This window comes from Thrips palmi, unplaced genomic scaffold (genome assembly GCF_012932325.1).
Source record: "Thrips palmi isolate BJ-2018 unplaced genomic scaffold, TpBJ-2018v1 HiC_scaffold_16, whole genome shotgun sequence".
Classification (NCBI taxonomy): Eukaryota; Metazoa; Arthropoda; class Insecta; order Thysanoptera; family Thripidae; genus Thrips; species Thrips palmi.
In genome coordinates this window covers 13892999-13910445 of record NW_023144625.1, presented here as the reverse complement: position 1 = coordinate 13910445, position 17447 = coordinate 13892999, and the positions used below count along the sequence as shown (strand labels likewise).

General features: G+C 58.9%; 1 protein-coding gene across 1 annotated transcript; it reads right to left on the bottom strand.

Moving 5' to 3' along the window:
* Nucleotides 1–16063: 16063 nt before the first annotated feature.
* On the bottom strand, nt 16064–17443 carry LOC117642799 (NADH dehydrogenase [ubiquinone] iron-sulfur protein 4, mitochondrial). Its single transcript, XM_034381349.1, has 4 exons — nt 17292–17443; nt 16737–16890; nt 16471–16646; nt 16064–16381 (listed from the first exon to the last, which is right to left on the bottom strand). Exons 1-4 carry the CDS (start codon nt 17345–17347, stop codon nt 16204–16206), a joined length of 564 nt encoding a protein of 187 aa, XP_034237240.1. The 5' UTR covers nt 17348–17443; the 3' UTR covers nt 16064–16203.
* Between the last annotated feature and the right edge of the window lie 4 nt (nt 17444–17447).

Genomic DNA, 17447 nt, shown 5'->3' with positions numbered 1-17447 from the left:
TTAGTGCAGCAGGTCCTGCTAGCCCTGCTGCAGGCCGTGCTGCTGCATCCCGCGGCGCGGCGGCACGGCGGCGGCCCGCTCCCCCCGACGGCGGCGTGGCGGCGTCGGGAGGGGGAATATGTGTGTCGAGGTTAAGCCCGGCCGTGCCCCGCGTGCGTCCCCACCGCCTTCTTTTTATTAACGCGTTCGAAAAAGAGCGGGAGCCGCGGCCAGGGGGAGGGAGAGGGAAGGGGCGAGGCGTGGCTTGCTCGACGGCGAAGTTGTGCGAGACGCATGGGGACGCCCCGACCGCCCCGGCCCCGACCCGCGCGACAAGTCCCTCCGCCCCGAAAGTGAGGTTAGGTTTCGGGTGAACGCGAGCTTGGGCTCTCGCTGCGCGGTTGCCTCGCGCTCGCGAGAGAGAGAGAGAGAGAAGGAGTGAAGGGAGATGAAGAGCCTACCTCGCCGAGATAAGAGAGCAGAGACCGAGAGGGGGGGTGGATAGGGATGAAGCCTCCTCGCCGAATAAGATGTCGGCCGAACGGCGGCGTGCGTGCGCATGGGTGCCGCGCGGTCCAGCGAACCGTCACACACGAGTGCACATGCGCGCGCGCCTGTTTGTGTGTGTGTGTGTGTGTGTGTGTGTGTGATAATCTTTCTGGTCGCTACAAAACGTGACGGAGGTGGCTGCAACGCAATGGTGCCCGCACCATGTCGCGTCTGTCCTGAGCGCGCGCGCGTTTGTGTGTGTGTGTGTGTCCACTGTGTGAGACCGTAAGCGGGTTGCCCAGCGATAATATGACAGTTGCAGGGCGGCCGAGGCGAGACGGTAGCCAGGCGTGTCGGCGTCGAGAGGCTTGTCCGGGCCCGGCTGCGAGGCTACGCCCGGCGGGCGGGCAAGCCTCGGGCGGACCACGACGGGAATCCACGGAATGCCTTCATTTCGTTGCGTCTCTCTAAGAAAAAGAGAACCAAAACAACTCGAATGTCGTTGCCAGGCCGAAGGAGAAAATTAAAACCTTGCCTCCGTACACAAAAGAACAAGTTATTCAAATCTGAACAGCAAAACAGTTATTTCAATGTAATGATTTAGTCAAAACAAGATTTGTTTACTTTCGATTCAACTTTGATTTTCTTTGGTAAAATTTCGCATGCATTGCGTTTGAGTAGAGTCGTTCGTTTTCTTGTGTGTGTGTGTGTGTATGTGTGTGTGACTTTTTTCTGTTTCTGTTGGTACTCCTACATGCTGTCATGTCGGCCGTGCGGCAGTGCGAGCCAGGCGTGGCCAGGCAGGCGGTCAGGCCAAGCGGGCCAAGCGGCCGGGCCGTGGCAGGGTGCCTGCATCGCCTGCCGTCTGATTCCGAGCACTGTTTTTTCGCTCGTCTCTCTCGCACCCTCACAGGAAACCCCATGAGTGCGAGAGAGACAGAGCGACGAAAGCAGTGCTCGGAATCAGACGCCTGCATGGCCTGCATGGCCTGCATGGCGGAGTACTGGACCGCTGCCGCCGCCACGCCGCCCACTCGCGTCGCACCTGCGCTGTCATCAACCAGCGGGCTGGTCGCTCTGTCTTCCTCGCACGCCTACGGCACGAGCCGCGAGTGCGTGCGAGAGAGAGAGAGAGAGAGAGAGAGAGAGAGAGAGGAGAGAGAGAGAGAGAGAGAGAGAGAGAGAGAGCGTCGGCCCCGTTAGCCGTTTGGCTGCGCGTTTGGCCGTTTGGACGCGCCGAGTGTTTGCATTTCCCTGCCAGTTAGTGGCCGTAGACGCAGAGGCCCTCGAGGCCGGGATGGAGGCGAGTGACTCCCCTGCAGGCTGATTCCAAACACCGTCGCCCTGCCTCCCTCGCGCTCACCGGGGCCCGCCGTGGGGGAGCGAGAGAGACAGAGCGACGCAGTGCCGTTCGGCATGAGCATACAGCCCGGCTCGGCTCCTAGGCCGTCCTCGGCTCTCGACTGCCAAGCAACTCATCGCGCGCTACGCGGCGGGGCGGCGCGGCGGCCGAAGAGATGGCAGTACACTGTAACTGGATGGGGTTTGGCGAGCAGGCCCAGCAGGCACGGCAGGCCTCGCCAGGGGTTCTCCTGCTGTGTGACCAATGTGGAATGGCGGGCAGCGAGCAACGCGAAGCAAAGCGAGGCGGCGGAGGATGGCCTAGTTGGGATTGGTTCAGAAGTGCGGCTCGTTTCCGCCAGGCAGAGCCAGGCAGAGGACGGCGGACCGCGTTAATGGAAAGACGCGTTGCAGGCCAATTATTTGTTGATTGTTGGCGAAAAGGCGCTTTGACGGCGTCCTCGGAATCTCCCAGTGCACGTCCAGAAGCGACCGTGCGCAGGGCTGCCGGTCGCTCACCGACCACCTGACGACCCGGGCAGTGTATCGGTCCGCCTACACCAGCGGTTCTCAACCTTTCTCGGCTCGCGACCCCAAATTTGTAGCCAAAAATTTCCGCGACCCCCAGGAAAAGTTTCGCGACCCCACGGGACCCCTCCTTTAGCATGCCACTGCGTCTGATCCGAGGCGGGCATTTTGCTCCCTCAACGGGCAATTGGTCTTTGGACCTTCCTTTAGCATGCCTCTGTTACGGAGTGCGATTATCAGTCTTAGTTTGGGAGCAGTATTGTCTCAAAGTTGGCCAAAACGCTCAGAAATGTCTTAAAAAATCATGTTTTGGGTCGATTTAAGCAGCCACTGCGTCTGATCCGAGGCGGGCATTTTGCTCCCTCAACGGGCAATTGGTCTTTGGACCTTCCTTTAGCATGCCTCTGTTACGGAGTGCGATTATCAGTCTTAGTTTGGGAGCAGTATTGTCTCAAAGTTGGCCAAAACGCTCAGAAATGTCTTAAAAAATCATGTTTTGGGTCGATTTTAAGCAGCCACTGCGTCTGATCCGAGGCGGGCATTTTGCTCCCTCAACGGGCAATTGTTCTTTGGACCTTCCTTTAGCATGCCTCTGTTACGGAATGCGATTATCAGTCTTAGTTTGGGAGCAGTATTGTCTCAAAGTTGACCAAAACAGGCACAACGATTTTTCAAAGACATTTCTGAGCGTTTCGGCCAACTTTGAGACAATACTGCTCCCAAACTAAGACTGATAATCACACTCCGTAACAAAGGCATGCTAAAAGAAGGTCCAAAGACCAATTGCCCGTTGAAGGAGGACGAAATACCGCCTCGGGTCAGACGCAGTGGCTGCTTAAAATAGGCCCAAAACACGATTTTTCAAAGACATTTCTGACCGTTTTGGTAAACTTTGAGACAATACTGCTCCCAAACTAAGACTGATAATCACACTCCGTAACAGAGGCATGCTAAAGGAAGGTCCAAAGACCAATTGCCCGTTGAGGGAGCAAAATGCCCGCCTCGGATCAGACGCAGTGGCTGCTTAAAATCGGCCCAAAACACGACCCCAGCTACCTCGCCGCGACCCCTTAAAATTTTTTCGCGAGAACCACTGGCCTACACTCGGGCGTTTCGGCGGGGGAATCTCTCTCTGAGAGCTTACAGGCCGGCGACAGTTCCCGGCGATGGCAGTGTCCCCCTGACGACGGTGCACTGCAGCGGTCAGGAGGCAGCAAGCCTGCTTTCGTCGCTCTGTCTCTCTCGCACGCTTGGGGCGTCCCGCATAGGTGCGAGAGAGACAGAGCAGTGCTGCCGGGCCGCACGCTGCGCATCCGCATCAATGATTGAAGCGGCTGCGACAGTCGAATGCGGCGAGGCCGGGCCGGGCGGGCCGGCCGGTCACAGGTTGACAGAACCGCATTGGGAAGGCTGCGGCGTCCTGCGGTGTCCTGCGACGTCGCCGGGAATGCCCTCAAATGGGCCTGGAATCAAAACTGTCAGCCGACTTTATTGAAAAATAGCGCCAACATCCTTAAAAATTGTTTCAAGCGTCGTTGCAAGCGCACAACTGCGCTCCCGTTCTACCCGCGTACTCGCTCGGTGCCTCCTCCGCCCCGGCAGTGCTCGGCAGGCACCCACACTGGTAGGCAGCGCCCTTTCCTAATAACGTTCGCGGCGCGGCCGGCCAATTTCACAATGAAAGTGCCCGCGGCGACGCGGCGACGCGGCGAGCCCACTACTAGGAGCGACGCGTGCTGCCGGCCTGCCAGCGAGAACGAAAACACACAAACTATTAGCCGGGCGACGCGGCGACGCGGCCGGCATCACAAGCAGTCCGGCGAGCCGCTCGTCCGACTCCGAGCAGTGCTGCGTCTCTCTCGCACCCGGGCTGGGGATTGCGAGAGGGAGCGCCTGTTCGGAATCAGGCTGCTGGAACACCCCGGGCGTCTGGACCCAGGACTCCGGTGGTCCGGCCGAGTCCGGCAGTGCGGGGCCTATTAGGAGCACTAGGACAACGGCAGTGTAGGCGCTGCGAGAGTGCAACCCGTGCACGGTGCACTGCAAGGCTAGGCGCAGCCCGGCGCAGCCCCACCCTCGCACCAGGAAGAATAAGAATGGCTTGGTGACGGTCCAGGACCCGGCCTGCAGGTGCCGGCGGTGCCGGCGGGGCCACTATGGACAGCTATGACGTGCGGGCTGGCGGCTCGGTGGGCAACTGGCCCTCCCCCGCCCGTCGCTCGCCACGCGGCTACGCGTCGTGTCGTGCTCCAGTAGGTCAAAAGCCCCCTGCCTCGCCCGCTTCGCCTGGCTTCCTCGACGAGGGCCTCCACGAGGGCAGGGCGGTGCAGTCCTCCACTCCGTCGACTCCGTCTGATCATTTGGCGTGGCTGGCGGCGACGACTCGAGACTACTGCCGCCGCCAACGACTGCGCCGTCGGCACGGCCGCCCCGGCAGAGGCGCAGCACTGAATGGGATGGGTGAGTGGCCACTCGGTGTGCTGGTAGAACCAAGGCCCAGTTTTATGCCCTTTTTTTTCAAGCGTAGTGTCCGCTTGGCGCCTCTCCCGCCTATCAAAATGCTTGGGAGAGTTTCCTCTTTACACTTGACTTGACTTGAATTCGACGTGTTTCGAGTTTCCTCGTGGAGATTCGGCGCGCGGCCTCCCTTTAGCTAGCGCTGGCTGCTTCCGAGTGGAGGAGTGCGAGAGAGACTTCCCGCTCAGCCGCTCCGCTGCGTTCGCGCACTAAATCATCCTCCGGCTAAGTGGCCGGCGAAACAGTATCCGCGACACCTGCTGGACGGGGCGTGGCTGGGCGCGGCGGGGCTGGCGAGGCGTTTGCCGGGGCGTTTGGAGCGTTCTGTCACCCGCGGCCAACGCCAAGCCAGGCCAAGCCAGGCCGCCAGCCGCGCCGAACCGTTTGGCAACCTTCTCCGCTAAAAACCCGGAGGCTCCTCTACGCATAGGGCGGGGCGGGGCAGCAAGAGTTGCCGTTGCCACCGCCACCGCGCGTGGCCGCCGTGGCGACACACCACGGCACGGCGGGCAGGCTCAGCAGCCCAAGCTGGCTCATTTCGACCCTCCTGAACAGTGCTTTCGTCGGCGTTCCGCTGGTTCCGCTGCAGTGCGAGAGACAGAGCGACGAAACGCCGTTCGGTCGGAATCAGTGCGCTGGGGCACGGTGCCCCGGGGCGCGATTTGCTTGGGCAGCAATAAAGGATGAGATAACGGTGCAGGGTGCGCGGGTGGACGCGGTGATGATGTGTGTGTGCGTGCTTGCGTGTGTGTGTGTGTCTGTGTCCGCGTCTAGGCTGTGCGAAACGGACGAAGAGTGTGTGTGTGTTTGTGAGGCCTGAGGTAGTAAAAGTCGAGGGGTTGAGTTGGAAATAAAAGGAGACTCTATTCCGCGCTGCGCCGTGCTGCATGTGCTGCATGTGCTGCAACGCGAGCGCGGCCTCCTCACCGGTGCAACAGCGCGCGAGCCAATACGAGAGACGCGGGGCGTGGTCGCCGCATCGCCGCCGGCCCCGCGGGGCGTTCCAAGGCGTTCCAGGGCGTTCCGAGGCGTACCGGCGGCAGCATTGGCGGTAGCGCGGGACTCGAGCACTCCGACGTCGCTCCGCGCTTCGCTCCGACTCGACCGGCAATAATCAAAGTTGCAGCGCGGATTGCATCAAGTTCCCACACGTGTCCGTCCGCGCCCAATTCCGTTTGACGCCCCCCCCCCTTCTCCCCCAAGGCCGCGCCGCTCGCACGCTCGTTACTCTGATTGCGCTCGTATGCACTTGGCTGCGGCCAATACCGCCTCTTTTTTCACAATTTCTTTTATTGTTTATTTTCGACCCACATCCCACCGCGGCGAGTCAGCGGGGCGGCGGCCGCTGCCTTGCCTTGCCGCTGCCCTTCCCAAATAACGCGCGGCCCGGCCGGCCGGCCCTCGTTGTTCGAGGAGGTGTTCTCACGATCGGCGCCGCGCACCGCCAGCACGGCCAGCACACGGCAACATGCTTCTAGATTAGTCCGTGTCGAAACTTGGAAACGCCCGCCGAACGGCCGAACCGCCCGATGGAATGGCAGTGCCGTGGCAGCGCCGTGGCACAATCTGGAAAACACACAGTCGGTCGGTCGGTCGTGCGGGCGGCGCATCGGCGGGAAGCGTTTACGGCCGTTATTACACTGCAAGCCCCACTCACTCGCTGCAGTCTCTGCAGTCACTCGGCGAGTCGCGGCGTCGAGAGCCCTGCACCCTCGCCACGGCCCCGGCTCGCCCGCAGTGTAATGACAAGTGTGGAAGGACAACGTGTAATTTCACGCGATAAAACGAAGGCTCCCTTGTAAAACGAGCAAACACTCTCTTGTTGCTGAAGGGTAATGGACTGACCGGTTTCTATTCCTCGTGTGAGTTCGTATCCTTGTGAAATTTTTAAGTTTGCCTGTACAGTTGTAGAGACTGTTTGTTAACTTTTGGTCGGTTTTCTGTTGGCTTCAAAAAAAGTGTGTGCGCTCGCGCGCGCTCCATGAGAGTCACTCTTCTCTCTAATGTGTCTCAAAATGACGCCCTTCCTCCTGTCACCGCTCAAACTGGCCTCGCGCGCGGACGAGGTTCCGCGAGTCGCCGCGAGATGGCGCTGCGCGCGCCGAGCCGCCGCCCGCTCGCGCTGGCGACCTAGGTTAGCGTATTAACTATTTCGTAGCAACTCCTCTACGGTATCTTCGCCCTGAAGCCGGGGATATGTCGGGGCTGTCATCACACCGATGGTAAAACTAGGAAGCTGCGTGGCGCCGGTCGGTGGAGTTGGAAAGTCAAATGGGGTTATTGTTTTGCCGCGAAAAATGACTGCATGCCTCACCGGATCGCAGTGGATCGATGGTGGGGCTTGGCGGGACGTTGCGGGGCGCGCCTCCTCACCCCGCCCCGTCCCGCCCCACTCGGATTCAGCGATGGAAACAAACGACCCCCTGTCAAGAGTTGCCGTGTGCCCTTTAACAACAGCCCTAGTTAGTTACGGAAAGTCATGAATCCGGGCATGGCGGCGCATGGCGGGCAGGCGCCGCGACGTACCAGGACGTACACACTGCCAAGCAAGACGGAAAGCCGAGGACCCCGCTCAAACGTCCCATTTCTCAGACCTGTCATTGTTTCCGAGCGACTGTTGCTGAAGACTGATACGTACCGAGAGCCGTTCTCGTCGCTCCGGCTCTCTCGCACTGATGGCGCGTCCCGTATAGATGCGAGAGAGGCAGCGACGAAAACGACGACTGTCGGCATCAGTCCGCTGCAGCGGCACAGGGTCCCCACAGCCACCCTATACGACAGCAGCAACCTTTTACACGCCACTGCTGTCGAGTTTTATCCATTTGAAAGGTACAATTGCGACTATTGTTTTTTGTCAGTGCATCCGCAGCAGCACCGCGGCGCGACGCGACGCTTCTCTCGCACCAGGAAAATCAAGTTCTTCGCGTCGTTGAACTTGCAAGAGGAAAAAGACGATCCTTTCGCTTTTCCATTACACTGTTTTGTAAGTTCACGAAGAAGCCTTTCTCTTCTTCCCGCGGGGCTGCTGTAATGCCCACGCCCAAGTTCACCCAGTCCCAGAGCAGCGAATGACTGGGACGATAATTCGGAGAGTCGCGCAGAGAAAATGTTTTTTTTTTTTCAGTGATGCCCCGCCTCGGCGCACAAACAGAAACAGGGCAGACCGACCGGCAGAGAAGCAGAGATGGCGGCGCCCGATGCGAGTCCGCCGACTGGAGTCGAACCCTCTGGAGGGTAACAACAGTGGGGAGTCCTAACTGGCGCGGCGGGAGGGCCGAGCTGTCTGGCGAATTCTAGAAAAGAGAAAGCCACCCGGACGGTAATGACCCCATGAACCGACCGAATCATCAATGTTGATTACATACGTCCATCTTCTTCGCTCTTCTAAATCCATTTTTCCAAAACCAGAACCTTCTAAGTTGCCGCCAGTCAGGAGTTTAAATGGTGGCAAATTCGAAATATTTTTTTCTCTAGCGATTCGCCGGACACCTAGTCCTACGCACAGAAACGCCCCGAACTCCAGGAAAGGATGGGTTAGCTCCAATCTGTTTTGCATCTGTAAAGCCTCACTCCCTTTTTGTGCACAAGATGAGCTATTGGAAAAGTCTCTAAGTTGAAAATCAAGCCTCAGGGCGTTGGCAAACAGAAAGGTGCAGCTCAGTAGGACCCCTAGACGAGTATTACTCCAAGAGTCGAACCCGCGTCCGGGAGGTGCTGACGAATTTAACAACCGCGCGATGTCTCAACGTTCCGAAGGCGATCCGATTGGCGGTCGGCCAGGCCAATGGGCAGCCCGGCGGGCAGCGGGCCAGCCTTCAGCAACCTCTCATCTCGGCTAAGCGCTGCTCAGCGCAGCTCAGCGCAGCGGAACGTCATAGGCTAATGGCACACTTTGTTCTGCGCGGATTTTGTCGGCAAAGTTCGACAAGGAGGAAGGTTCGCAAGTTTTGCAAATGATGTCTCGAGAAGTGCTTATCGGCTAGCTTTAACCCTCGGACTCCAGTAGTGCAGTTGATGACGCCACTTTTTTCGTGTATGTGTCTGTGTTTTTTATTGCATTTTTATTTTTATTTTTCATCTGGGTAAACCTGAAAATCATCACTGAACAACTTACATCCTTCCAGAGAAAAATATGGCTTCACCACATTGGCTCATAAAAAAGAGATTAATCGCCGAGAATGTGTTCTGTCGTGTTCTGTGTGTGAGCGTGCTTGGCGCGGCCAGGACCGGGCCTGGGCGTGAGTGCGTGAGCGTAGCGTGCGTGTTGGCGTCATAAACGGCGGAGAACAGACGATACCGATATATTAATTATACAATGAAGGTGGTGAAACAGGGTGACCGGGAAGCTGTCGAGAAAATGGACACACTGACAGGGGGCCGAGCACGCCGCCAGGGCCTGTGGCAGCCTCTGGGGTGCCGCTCGCGTCGCGCGTGGTGGCCGCACTGAGGCAGGCGGACGGACAGACGGACGGACAGACAGAGCGAGTGACAGACTGGCAGACAGACAGGCGGCTGGGCAGCCACACGGGCCCGTAAGTGGTCTTGGTCCTGCAGGCTCGCCTCTGCCTCCAGCTCAGCTCCAGCTCGGCTCCAGCTGCCCCCGGCTTAGCTCGCTCAGCTCGTGCAGCCGAGGCGTGGCGTGGCGCGGCGTGGCGTACAATTAAAGGCAACAGCCACCGCCAGCCAGCACCATAATTTGGCCGCCGCCAAGACGGGGAGTCCCTCGCAGCCTGCCTGGCTGGGCTGGCTTGGCCAACGCGCGTTGCATCCGCGTGTCGCGACGTGTCGCCTGTCAACGCTTCCATCGGGCACCTCCTTGAGACCTTGTTTGTCACGGTGAGGCTCGCCGTCAGGCGTTGCTTTAGGGTTTAGTTTCGGCTAGCTTCGGACTCTCGATAATCGGCAAAATTAGCAGCAGCAAGCTTTGCAGTAGGCTTCATTCCTCTTTCAACCCGAGGAGGCTGCAAGGCACGGCCAGGCACGGCCAGGCACGGCGCCTGCAGACACCAGTGTAGGCCACCCGCCGCGGCGCGGTGCCTGCCGGCGCTGCCCACCCGCCACTTCACAGGCGCCCCGTCTCGGCTCCGTCTTGACTGCGTTCGCCGGCGAAGCAGTGCAGGTCCTCATTCTGCCCGAAACGCGAAGCGCTGGTCCCCGCCTTTCTGTGTTCCGTGCGGTGGGCGGAGGCGGATTGGTGTACAGTGTGCTCGCAGCGGGGACGCCGGTGTGCCAAAGCGCGCCAGCTATTGCTGCATTTTTCGCACGGCAATACGAGGCGTGGCGAGCAGGGCGAAGCAAGGGCCCCGCCTCGACCTCCGCCACTGTAAGAGGCGCGGCGCGGCGCACAGCCACGCGCAGTCAGGCGCAGCGCGGCAGAGGCGCCTGTTGTCATCCATTTTTATGGCGCCCCCCCCTCCCTCCCGGGACAAATGTCAAGGCAATAATGCGATGCAACGACGAAGACGCGTAGCGCCAAGGGTCAGGACGGTCAGGACCGCGCGTCGGGACGAGACGAGACGTGTCACCGCAATGGCCGCAATGAGTCCCACCTCAAGGCCAGCGAACGCTGTATGTACACCACTGCGCCACAATCAGTCTCGAAACGGGTGACAATGACGACGACATTCTCCCGTCGAATCGATATTGAACGCGTGTTGCAGAGGCGCGGTGCGTGGCCTGCGAACTCGTGCGCTGCTTGTCCATCAGCGCCCCGCCGCGCGGGCCGCTCCACGCGGAGGGCGGCGGCGGTCCGGCCGAAGCAGCGAAGCAGCGCCGCCGATCCGCGCCGTGAAATATGAACCCGGCGCGGCACAGTGGGCCAGAAGACCGGTGGTGGCGGCCAAAACTCTGGACGCGTTTTGAGCACCAGAGTCGCTGAATGGGACTCGAACCGGACGTGTGACTCCACCAATGGATTCCTCGTTCGGAGAGCAATCCATTGGTGGGGTCACAGGTTCAGTTCGAGGCCTATTTAGCTACTCTGGAGCTCGAAACGCGTTTAGAGTTATGGCCGCCTCCACCGGTCTTCTGGCCCACTGTGCGCGGGGCCTTGGCCTGTAGCGTGGTTCGGAACAGAGCCGCGCCGCTCCGCCCCTCTCGCACCCTCACGGCGCGCGGCGCGAGTGCGAGAGAGACGGGCGACGAGAGCGTGGCTCGGAATCAGTCTGCTGGCCCGTTTGTTTAATACTTTACCGAGGGAAGGCTGGGCTGCCGCGCTGCCGGCCGGCTGTCGGCCGGCTTGCCCGTCGGCCCTGTCGGCCGAGCGCGATTGCTCCGAATCGGAAGATTGACCGAGCGGAGTATCGCCGGTCGGCATTCGCAGTGCATTTCGCAAAGCAATACGTCACATAACAACAAGCGCCGCTTGCGCCGCGTAGGCTGGCCCCGTAGGCCGTCGACGCCGGCGCAGCGGTCTGCAGGGAGGGCTCCAGTGTCTCTGTCTCTTAAACGATGACCGTTAGCGACCAAGTGATCAAAAAGAGATCGTTTGCAAATTGGATTTACTAATTTTGCTGTCCCATGTGCTCTTCATTTCCCTTCCCCAGCCCTTCGGGCAGTGGCGGCAGTGGCCACTTCGCGTTCCGGGCCCCGCTTGTCTCTCCCAGTTCAAACCCGTTCGCTCCCTTCGTCCCTTCGCCGCCCGCTTCCAGCATGCTCCCAGTGTCCTAGTTTCTGTTGGGCATCACTCGAACCTCCTACACCCCCACCCATTTTGCATCCAACAGCCCCACCCCCTACTTCCCCCTACTCCGGGTCATGCTCCCCCCCTCCCTTTTTGCAATGTAAACAATGACGCTTTTGTCCAGCCCAGCGTCGTGCACACCGTGCATGTGTGTGTGTGTGTGCGTGTGTGTGAGAGAGAGAGAGGCTGGTTGGCACGAGGAGTCCCCTCCGGAACAGACTGCATCCAAAACCAGAGAGAGCATATTTTTAATTCATTTTTCAAATATGGCTTTTTACTATTAGTTTTGGCAATGTAACGGCGAAGGACGAAGGATGAGGGACAAAGGGTGAAGGAGAGCGGATAAAGGGACAAAGGGTAAGAGACGAAGGACAGGGAGGAAGTAGTCGGTGGTAGTACCGCCGTCCGGGTGGTGGCTGGTAGTGCCGCCTGAAGGGTATTTTGTTTCCTCAGATGCCGCGCTACCGCCCGCCGCCCCCGCCGCCCCTCCACGAGGAAAGCACGCCCTAATGAAGCGCTGGCCGGTGTCCGCGGTGTCCCTTTCCCGCGCGCTCTCACTCACACACACACACACACAGAGTGAAAAATCGATTCCAGTTTCACTGCCCTTGAAGTGAAGCCATCGAGCCCGGCCGGCGCCATGTCCACAGAAAGAGAAAGAGAGACAAGCTAGAGAAATAACGTTTCGAAAGGCTCGGGCTGACGTCCTGCAGGGCAGAGCCACGGCCGTTCGTTTTCCAAACTCGCTGCGCTGCCCGCTGGCTTCTCCGCTGCGCCCTGCACTTCTCTCGCCGTCGTCCTGCCCCGTTGTCGTCCTGCCCCGTTGTCGTCCTGCCCCGTCGACGGCCTCCCCGTCGCGTCCTGCGCCGCCCGCTTGTCTAACTTGCAGATGAGGAAGGAATAGATTGAGAAAGACGCGCTCGGGGCGGTGTTCTAAATCGCTGGTGGAGACGCATGAATTAGAATCCTAATCGCGCCTTTTTCTGTTATTTTTTCTTTCCCCTCTTTAAAAGACGATTTGTCGCCGACCGTCAATCTGGGTCAGGCGATGAGCAAGCAGCCGGTTGAGAAAACAAAAGCAACATGACTCGGATGCGTGTTTCGTGCAGTCTAATCTTTTCTCGGGAGTGCGCCTATGCCTCTCTTTGCGTGTGCGTGTCTGTGTGAGCGGTGCGACCACGCCGTGCATCGCGTTGTCCCCTGTCGAATCAAGGCGCCCGCCAATTCATCTCGCCCGTCACCCCTCCTCCCCTTTCCGACACCCCCGCGCCGCGCTGGGGGCACTCGGCCGCCTAGTCCGCCGTCGTCGCCGGCCAGGCTCGCCTCGCCGGGCTGGCCTTCCCTCGCCTCCAGCGAGATCAAAGGCTTCCGACCCGGCCTCGTCCCGGGGCGCGCTCTCGAAGGGGTCCCTGCTCGGTGGCGGCGCGGTGGCGGCGCGGCGGCGGCCGGGACGGGGTGCTAAGTGTGGGGGAGGCGCGCCTAGGCCGCCTAGGCGTGGGGGCCCCGGTCGCCCTGCCAGATCCGTGTTATTAGATTCGCGGTGGAAAGGCTTCGACAGACTTATTAAATTCCGGGTCGGCGGGGCGCGGCGGCGGGAACCAAGTGGCTGTGAAGGTGTAGTCCGTGGCCTTGACGACGGCGGCCTGGGCGGCGCTGACGGCGTGCTGCCGGGCCGCCAGAGTCGACGTCGGCGACGAGGCTGCGAACCCCGTGACACTGCGGCTGGAAGTTCCCAACCCCAACCCCAGGGAGCGAGCCAGCACGGCTAGCACTACATCCCGGTCCGGGTCGTCCGGGTTGCGCGTGCGGGTTGTCCGGGTCACCCGAGCGCCGCGAGTCGCCGTGCACGCCGTGCACACCAATCCAAGCACTCGGCTTGCGAACACTTTTTAATGGCTTGGAAACGGGAGCGTTCCCTTTTCCCAATATGTGGGGCACGCAGCGCCGCGCGGCGCCCGCCCCTCCGCCCCCTCCCCTGCCCCGCCCCCCGCCGCGCCGCTGCAAGCAACAGGAATATGGCGGGACCCGGTCAGCGTGTATCGGTTTGGTTTCGCGCGCAGTGGCCGCGCCTCGCTCTACGTGCGACTCGACGGCGACGGCCGGGGGCTGTTATTCCGAAATGGGGTTTCTGTCTCTCTCGCGCCGTCGCGGGACGCCCCGTGAGTGCGAGAGAGACAGCGGCGATGGTTCGGAATGAGCCCGCTGCGCGGTGCTGCGCGGTGCTGCGCGGCCGAGACGCCCGCAAGTCGCCGCGACCGGACTGGCAGTTACGGCCGTCGACGGCGTGGCGGTGCTCGCTGCAGGCGGCTTCAGGCCGATTCCGTCGCTGTCTCTCTCGCACTCCCACGGCACGCCCCTCGAGAGCGAGACGGACTCAGCCTGCTGCGGGCAATACAGCACTGCGCACCGCGCGGCACCGCGGCACTGCACCATGCATGCAGGGACAGACCGAAAAGGAGGTCTGTCCAATTACTTTTTGAGGTGGGTTGCCTGCTTGGCTGGCTGGCTCGCTGGCAAGGCTGCCTTGGCCGGCCAGTAAGTGAAGCTTCCCTGAAAGGCAGCGCCGGGCAGCGCGCTAATTACCAACAGGTCTTTTACAATTGTTGCTGCTCTTGTTGCTGCGCTGCTGTGACCCCATCCTACTCCATCGGGCTGCAATCTCGCGCCAGAGACGGTCAAATGCGGTCGGGGATCAGATCTGCTGGAGCGCGTTCCGAAACGCGCGCTAAACTTGAGCAGTGGCCGTGTCGGTCTTGAGGGGCAGGATGGGCCACTGTGTGCCCTGTCGCTAGTGTGGCTGCACGAACAGACTGGGGTGCGCGGCGTCCATTTGTCTGCGTAGCGAGGCCCGATGCTCCTTGGTGATCCGCCAGCACAGTAACGAGTTATCGATATGCAACCGAATGTTGATGGGCAGCCATCAAAAACCGCCAGAGTGGCTAATTATTTTCAATCCTGGCCGTGACCCCACACGCCATGCCGGTGCCGCCGGGCTGCACCTGCCGATTGTCACACCCCGACCAAAGGGGGGGGGGGGTATTGCTGGTATTGCCAGCGAGCGTCACTCGCGCCGTTGCCTTGCGGCGCCCCGGCTTAGTGACATCTGAGACCGCGGAGACCGTGGAGGGGCACTTCGGCACTCCGTGCGCTGCGCACTGCCTGCACACTGCTACCCGGCCTTGAACCGCCGCCCTGCCGCGGCATGCCGTCCCGCCGTGCCTCAAATGTCGGCGCACTCCTTTATGCATAATGCAGATGCTGGGCCCAGCCAGCCCAGCAGACCGATTCCGAGTCACTTTCGCCGCACTGGCAGGAGTCTCCCTCACTCGTACTCATGGGGCTTCTCTTATGGGTGCGAGGGAGACAGAGCGACGGATGGCAGCCTCAGCTTGGATGGAATCAGACCGCAGGCGACGTCCCACCCTCCTCTCAAGGCCCCACCTCCTTGGACCTCGTTGGGATAGGCAGCGCCTGGCGGCGCCCTACCCTCCGGTCTAGCCTTTCAAGTTCAAGACGACGGCGCCCGGGCAGGTAGGCCACCGCGCCTGGCACACTGTCTCTCTCTCTCTTCGCGGGGTCGCATTGCCTCGCGCAGCGCCGCCGCTAGCCGCCGCTATTACCGTTCTGACACATCACGTCGGCCTATCCATCATGCAAGAGACTCCTCGGCGCTCCGGCCCGCCAGGCCGCCAGGGTCCGCCCTATCCCTCCCTGGGGTCGTTGGATCGGCTGGGGCAGGGGAGGGGCCGGACGGGCCCTGCGGAAGCACATCGGTGTCGTCATCAGAAAGCCAACTGAAGCCATGTGCCTTTGATTTCAGAAAGCGCGACCGACTTCCATTGGCAAAAGTACGCAGGGAAGTTACATCGAAATAGAGAGAAAAGTGCCCGCAGGGCTATGAGTTTTCATGACCTGTACATAGCCTACTGTGGGGAAGCGTATGCATGTTTGATGCGTCCAGAGTCGCTGTGATTGCAGCTGAATTAGTGATGGCACAGGGACTGCCCTGTCCCTCGTAAGCTGTTGGTCAAGCACCCTATGATGCAACATGGTATCATGCCAAAAAGTAGACAAAATAAAGAAATATGCAGAAGTGATTCAGTCACACCCCGACCAAGGGGGAGGGGGGAGGAGTTCGTATCGGCGGCGAATATTCTAGGTGAGCTTCGCTACTCCACGCGCTACTACAGCGCAGATACTCCGGCGCGCGGTGACGTCACTCTAGGCGTTGCTCGTCGGGCCCGCAGCGCGCAGGCGTCGCTACTCCCCGCCCCGCAGTGGTGTGGCGTGGGGTATGTCCGTGCGGAGCGGGCCCAAAAGGTCCAAAAGTGAGCGACTCCACTATTTTGTTTCAAAAGTGAGAAAAAGTGAGAATAGTTCGCCGCTGGCATCCTTGGACAGAGGACTGGTCAGGACGAAAGCGGCCCGTGTCCCCCCCCCCAAAAAAAAAATCCACCCCCTCCCCTCCCCTCCCTTCAGACTTCCCTTCTCCCAGGGGTTCAAGGGCGAAAATCAAGGTAGACGGCATCGGTCAAGAGTGTATATATTTACACGCATATTTATTTATCATTACATTAACACAGCATCAACAGATTGTATGTACAATATGACAGAATTTAAACCCCCCCTCCAAGGCCGAAAGACTGACTACATTGGCCTTGATTTGATTACTTGGTGGAAGTACGGGTGCGCTTGTTCCAAGCAAAGTTGATGCCATAATTTTTCACCTTGGACTTGGTTGGTTTGGGCTGCTCGATGTACCACTGCCATCCATTCTTTTCACAGAAGGCGATGGCTTCCTCTTCAGACGCAAAGGGCACCTTCATGTTTGACAATGGGTCAGCACTGGAAAATTTAGGCAACAGGTTTATTTGTTAGTACACTAACAAAAGATTTCTTTAAAAGACTGAAAAATTTGAGAGAGTGTAACCTACGTTGATGACCATCCCATCAAAGGATTTTCCCATCGCTCACGGCCGTCAAATTCCATTTCCCAGTGATGAGTGTTGGCAGAGCCAGACTGCATTGTGTTGCGAGTTGGTTTGAAGATACGAACAAGCCTAGTCTTAACTTGCTCCTCAGGAATTCCTGTCACAGGGGCAAGATACTCCTAAAACATAAAGACAAGGCTTTGTTAATTAACATCATATAAACTACTTTACTTAAAAACTTTGAAAACAAACAAACAAAAAAACATTACCTTTCCTGAAACAGTAATGGTTACTCCAGCCTGATGAGGGTGGGTGCCAGAGTCAACGGTAACTAAAGGAGCTTCCTTTTTTTTCAGCTCCTCATCAAGGATATCTCGGCGAACGGCTCCAACGGAAAATGGGGCAGTGGTTTGCCTGCCAGCCCTGAAAGTTTCATCGCAACATCGATTAGAAAAGAATAAGAGAAGAAAAGGTACCAAAGTATTGTTGTTAAAGGGTCCAAATTAGTGCGGAATAAACCAAAGGCAAAATGTTGACATGTAAGGGGTCAATCGAGATTAACACAATGGTTTACTTAGTTGAAGGAAGTATGATCCACGACAAAGATTAACAAAGACTTCTTAGGTCTTCACACAAAAATGGAGTCAGCAAGAAAGAAACAATATTGAAGTTGACAAATGATACTTGGTCAAAAAAGAGAGGTTAAGTGACATTATATGTGAATCAAGGGCAAACTACAGAACCTAGCAAATTTTCCTCGTGGACAGGTAAACAAAACTGTCATCAGAAAAACATTAATAACAGACAAACAGAATGACGCTTACTTGGACACATTTTTGAAAATGGAAATGGCACTTCGTGATAAAATTCTCGACGCCATTTTGATCTTTCTACCCGAAGAAGTAGGGGGTGTTTTGAAAACCAAAGGGGCGCAGGTATGAAAATTCCTTGTGCCAGAAGAAAACCTACTCAGCAAATTG

Excerpts from the sequence above, each read along its gene's own strand:
- LOC117642799 (XM_034381349.1), bottom strand. The coding sequence starts at position 17,347 with ATGGCGTCGAGAATTTTATCACGAAGTGCCATTTCCATTTTCAAAAAT. Across the intron at positions 16,647-16,736 it reads CCATTACTGTTTCAGGAAAG|GAGTATCTTGCCCCTGTGAC; the intron begins GTAATGTTTTTT and ends TTTATGTTTTAG. Across the intron at positions 16,382-16,470 it reads TTGATGGGATGGTCATCAAC|TGCTGACCCATTGTCAAACA; the intron begins GTAGGTTACACT and ends TAAATTTTCCAG.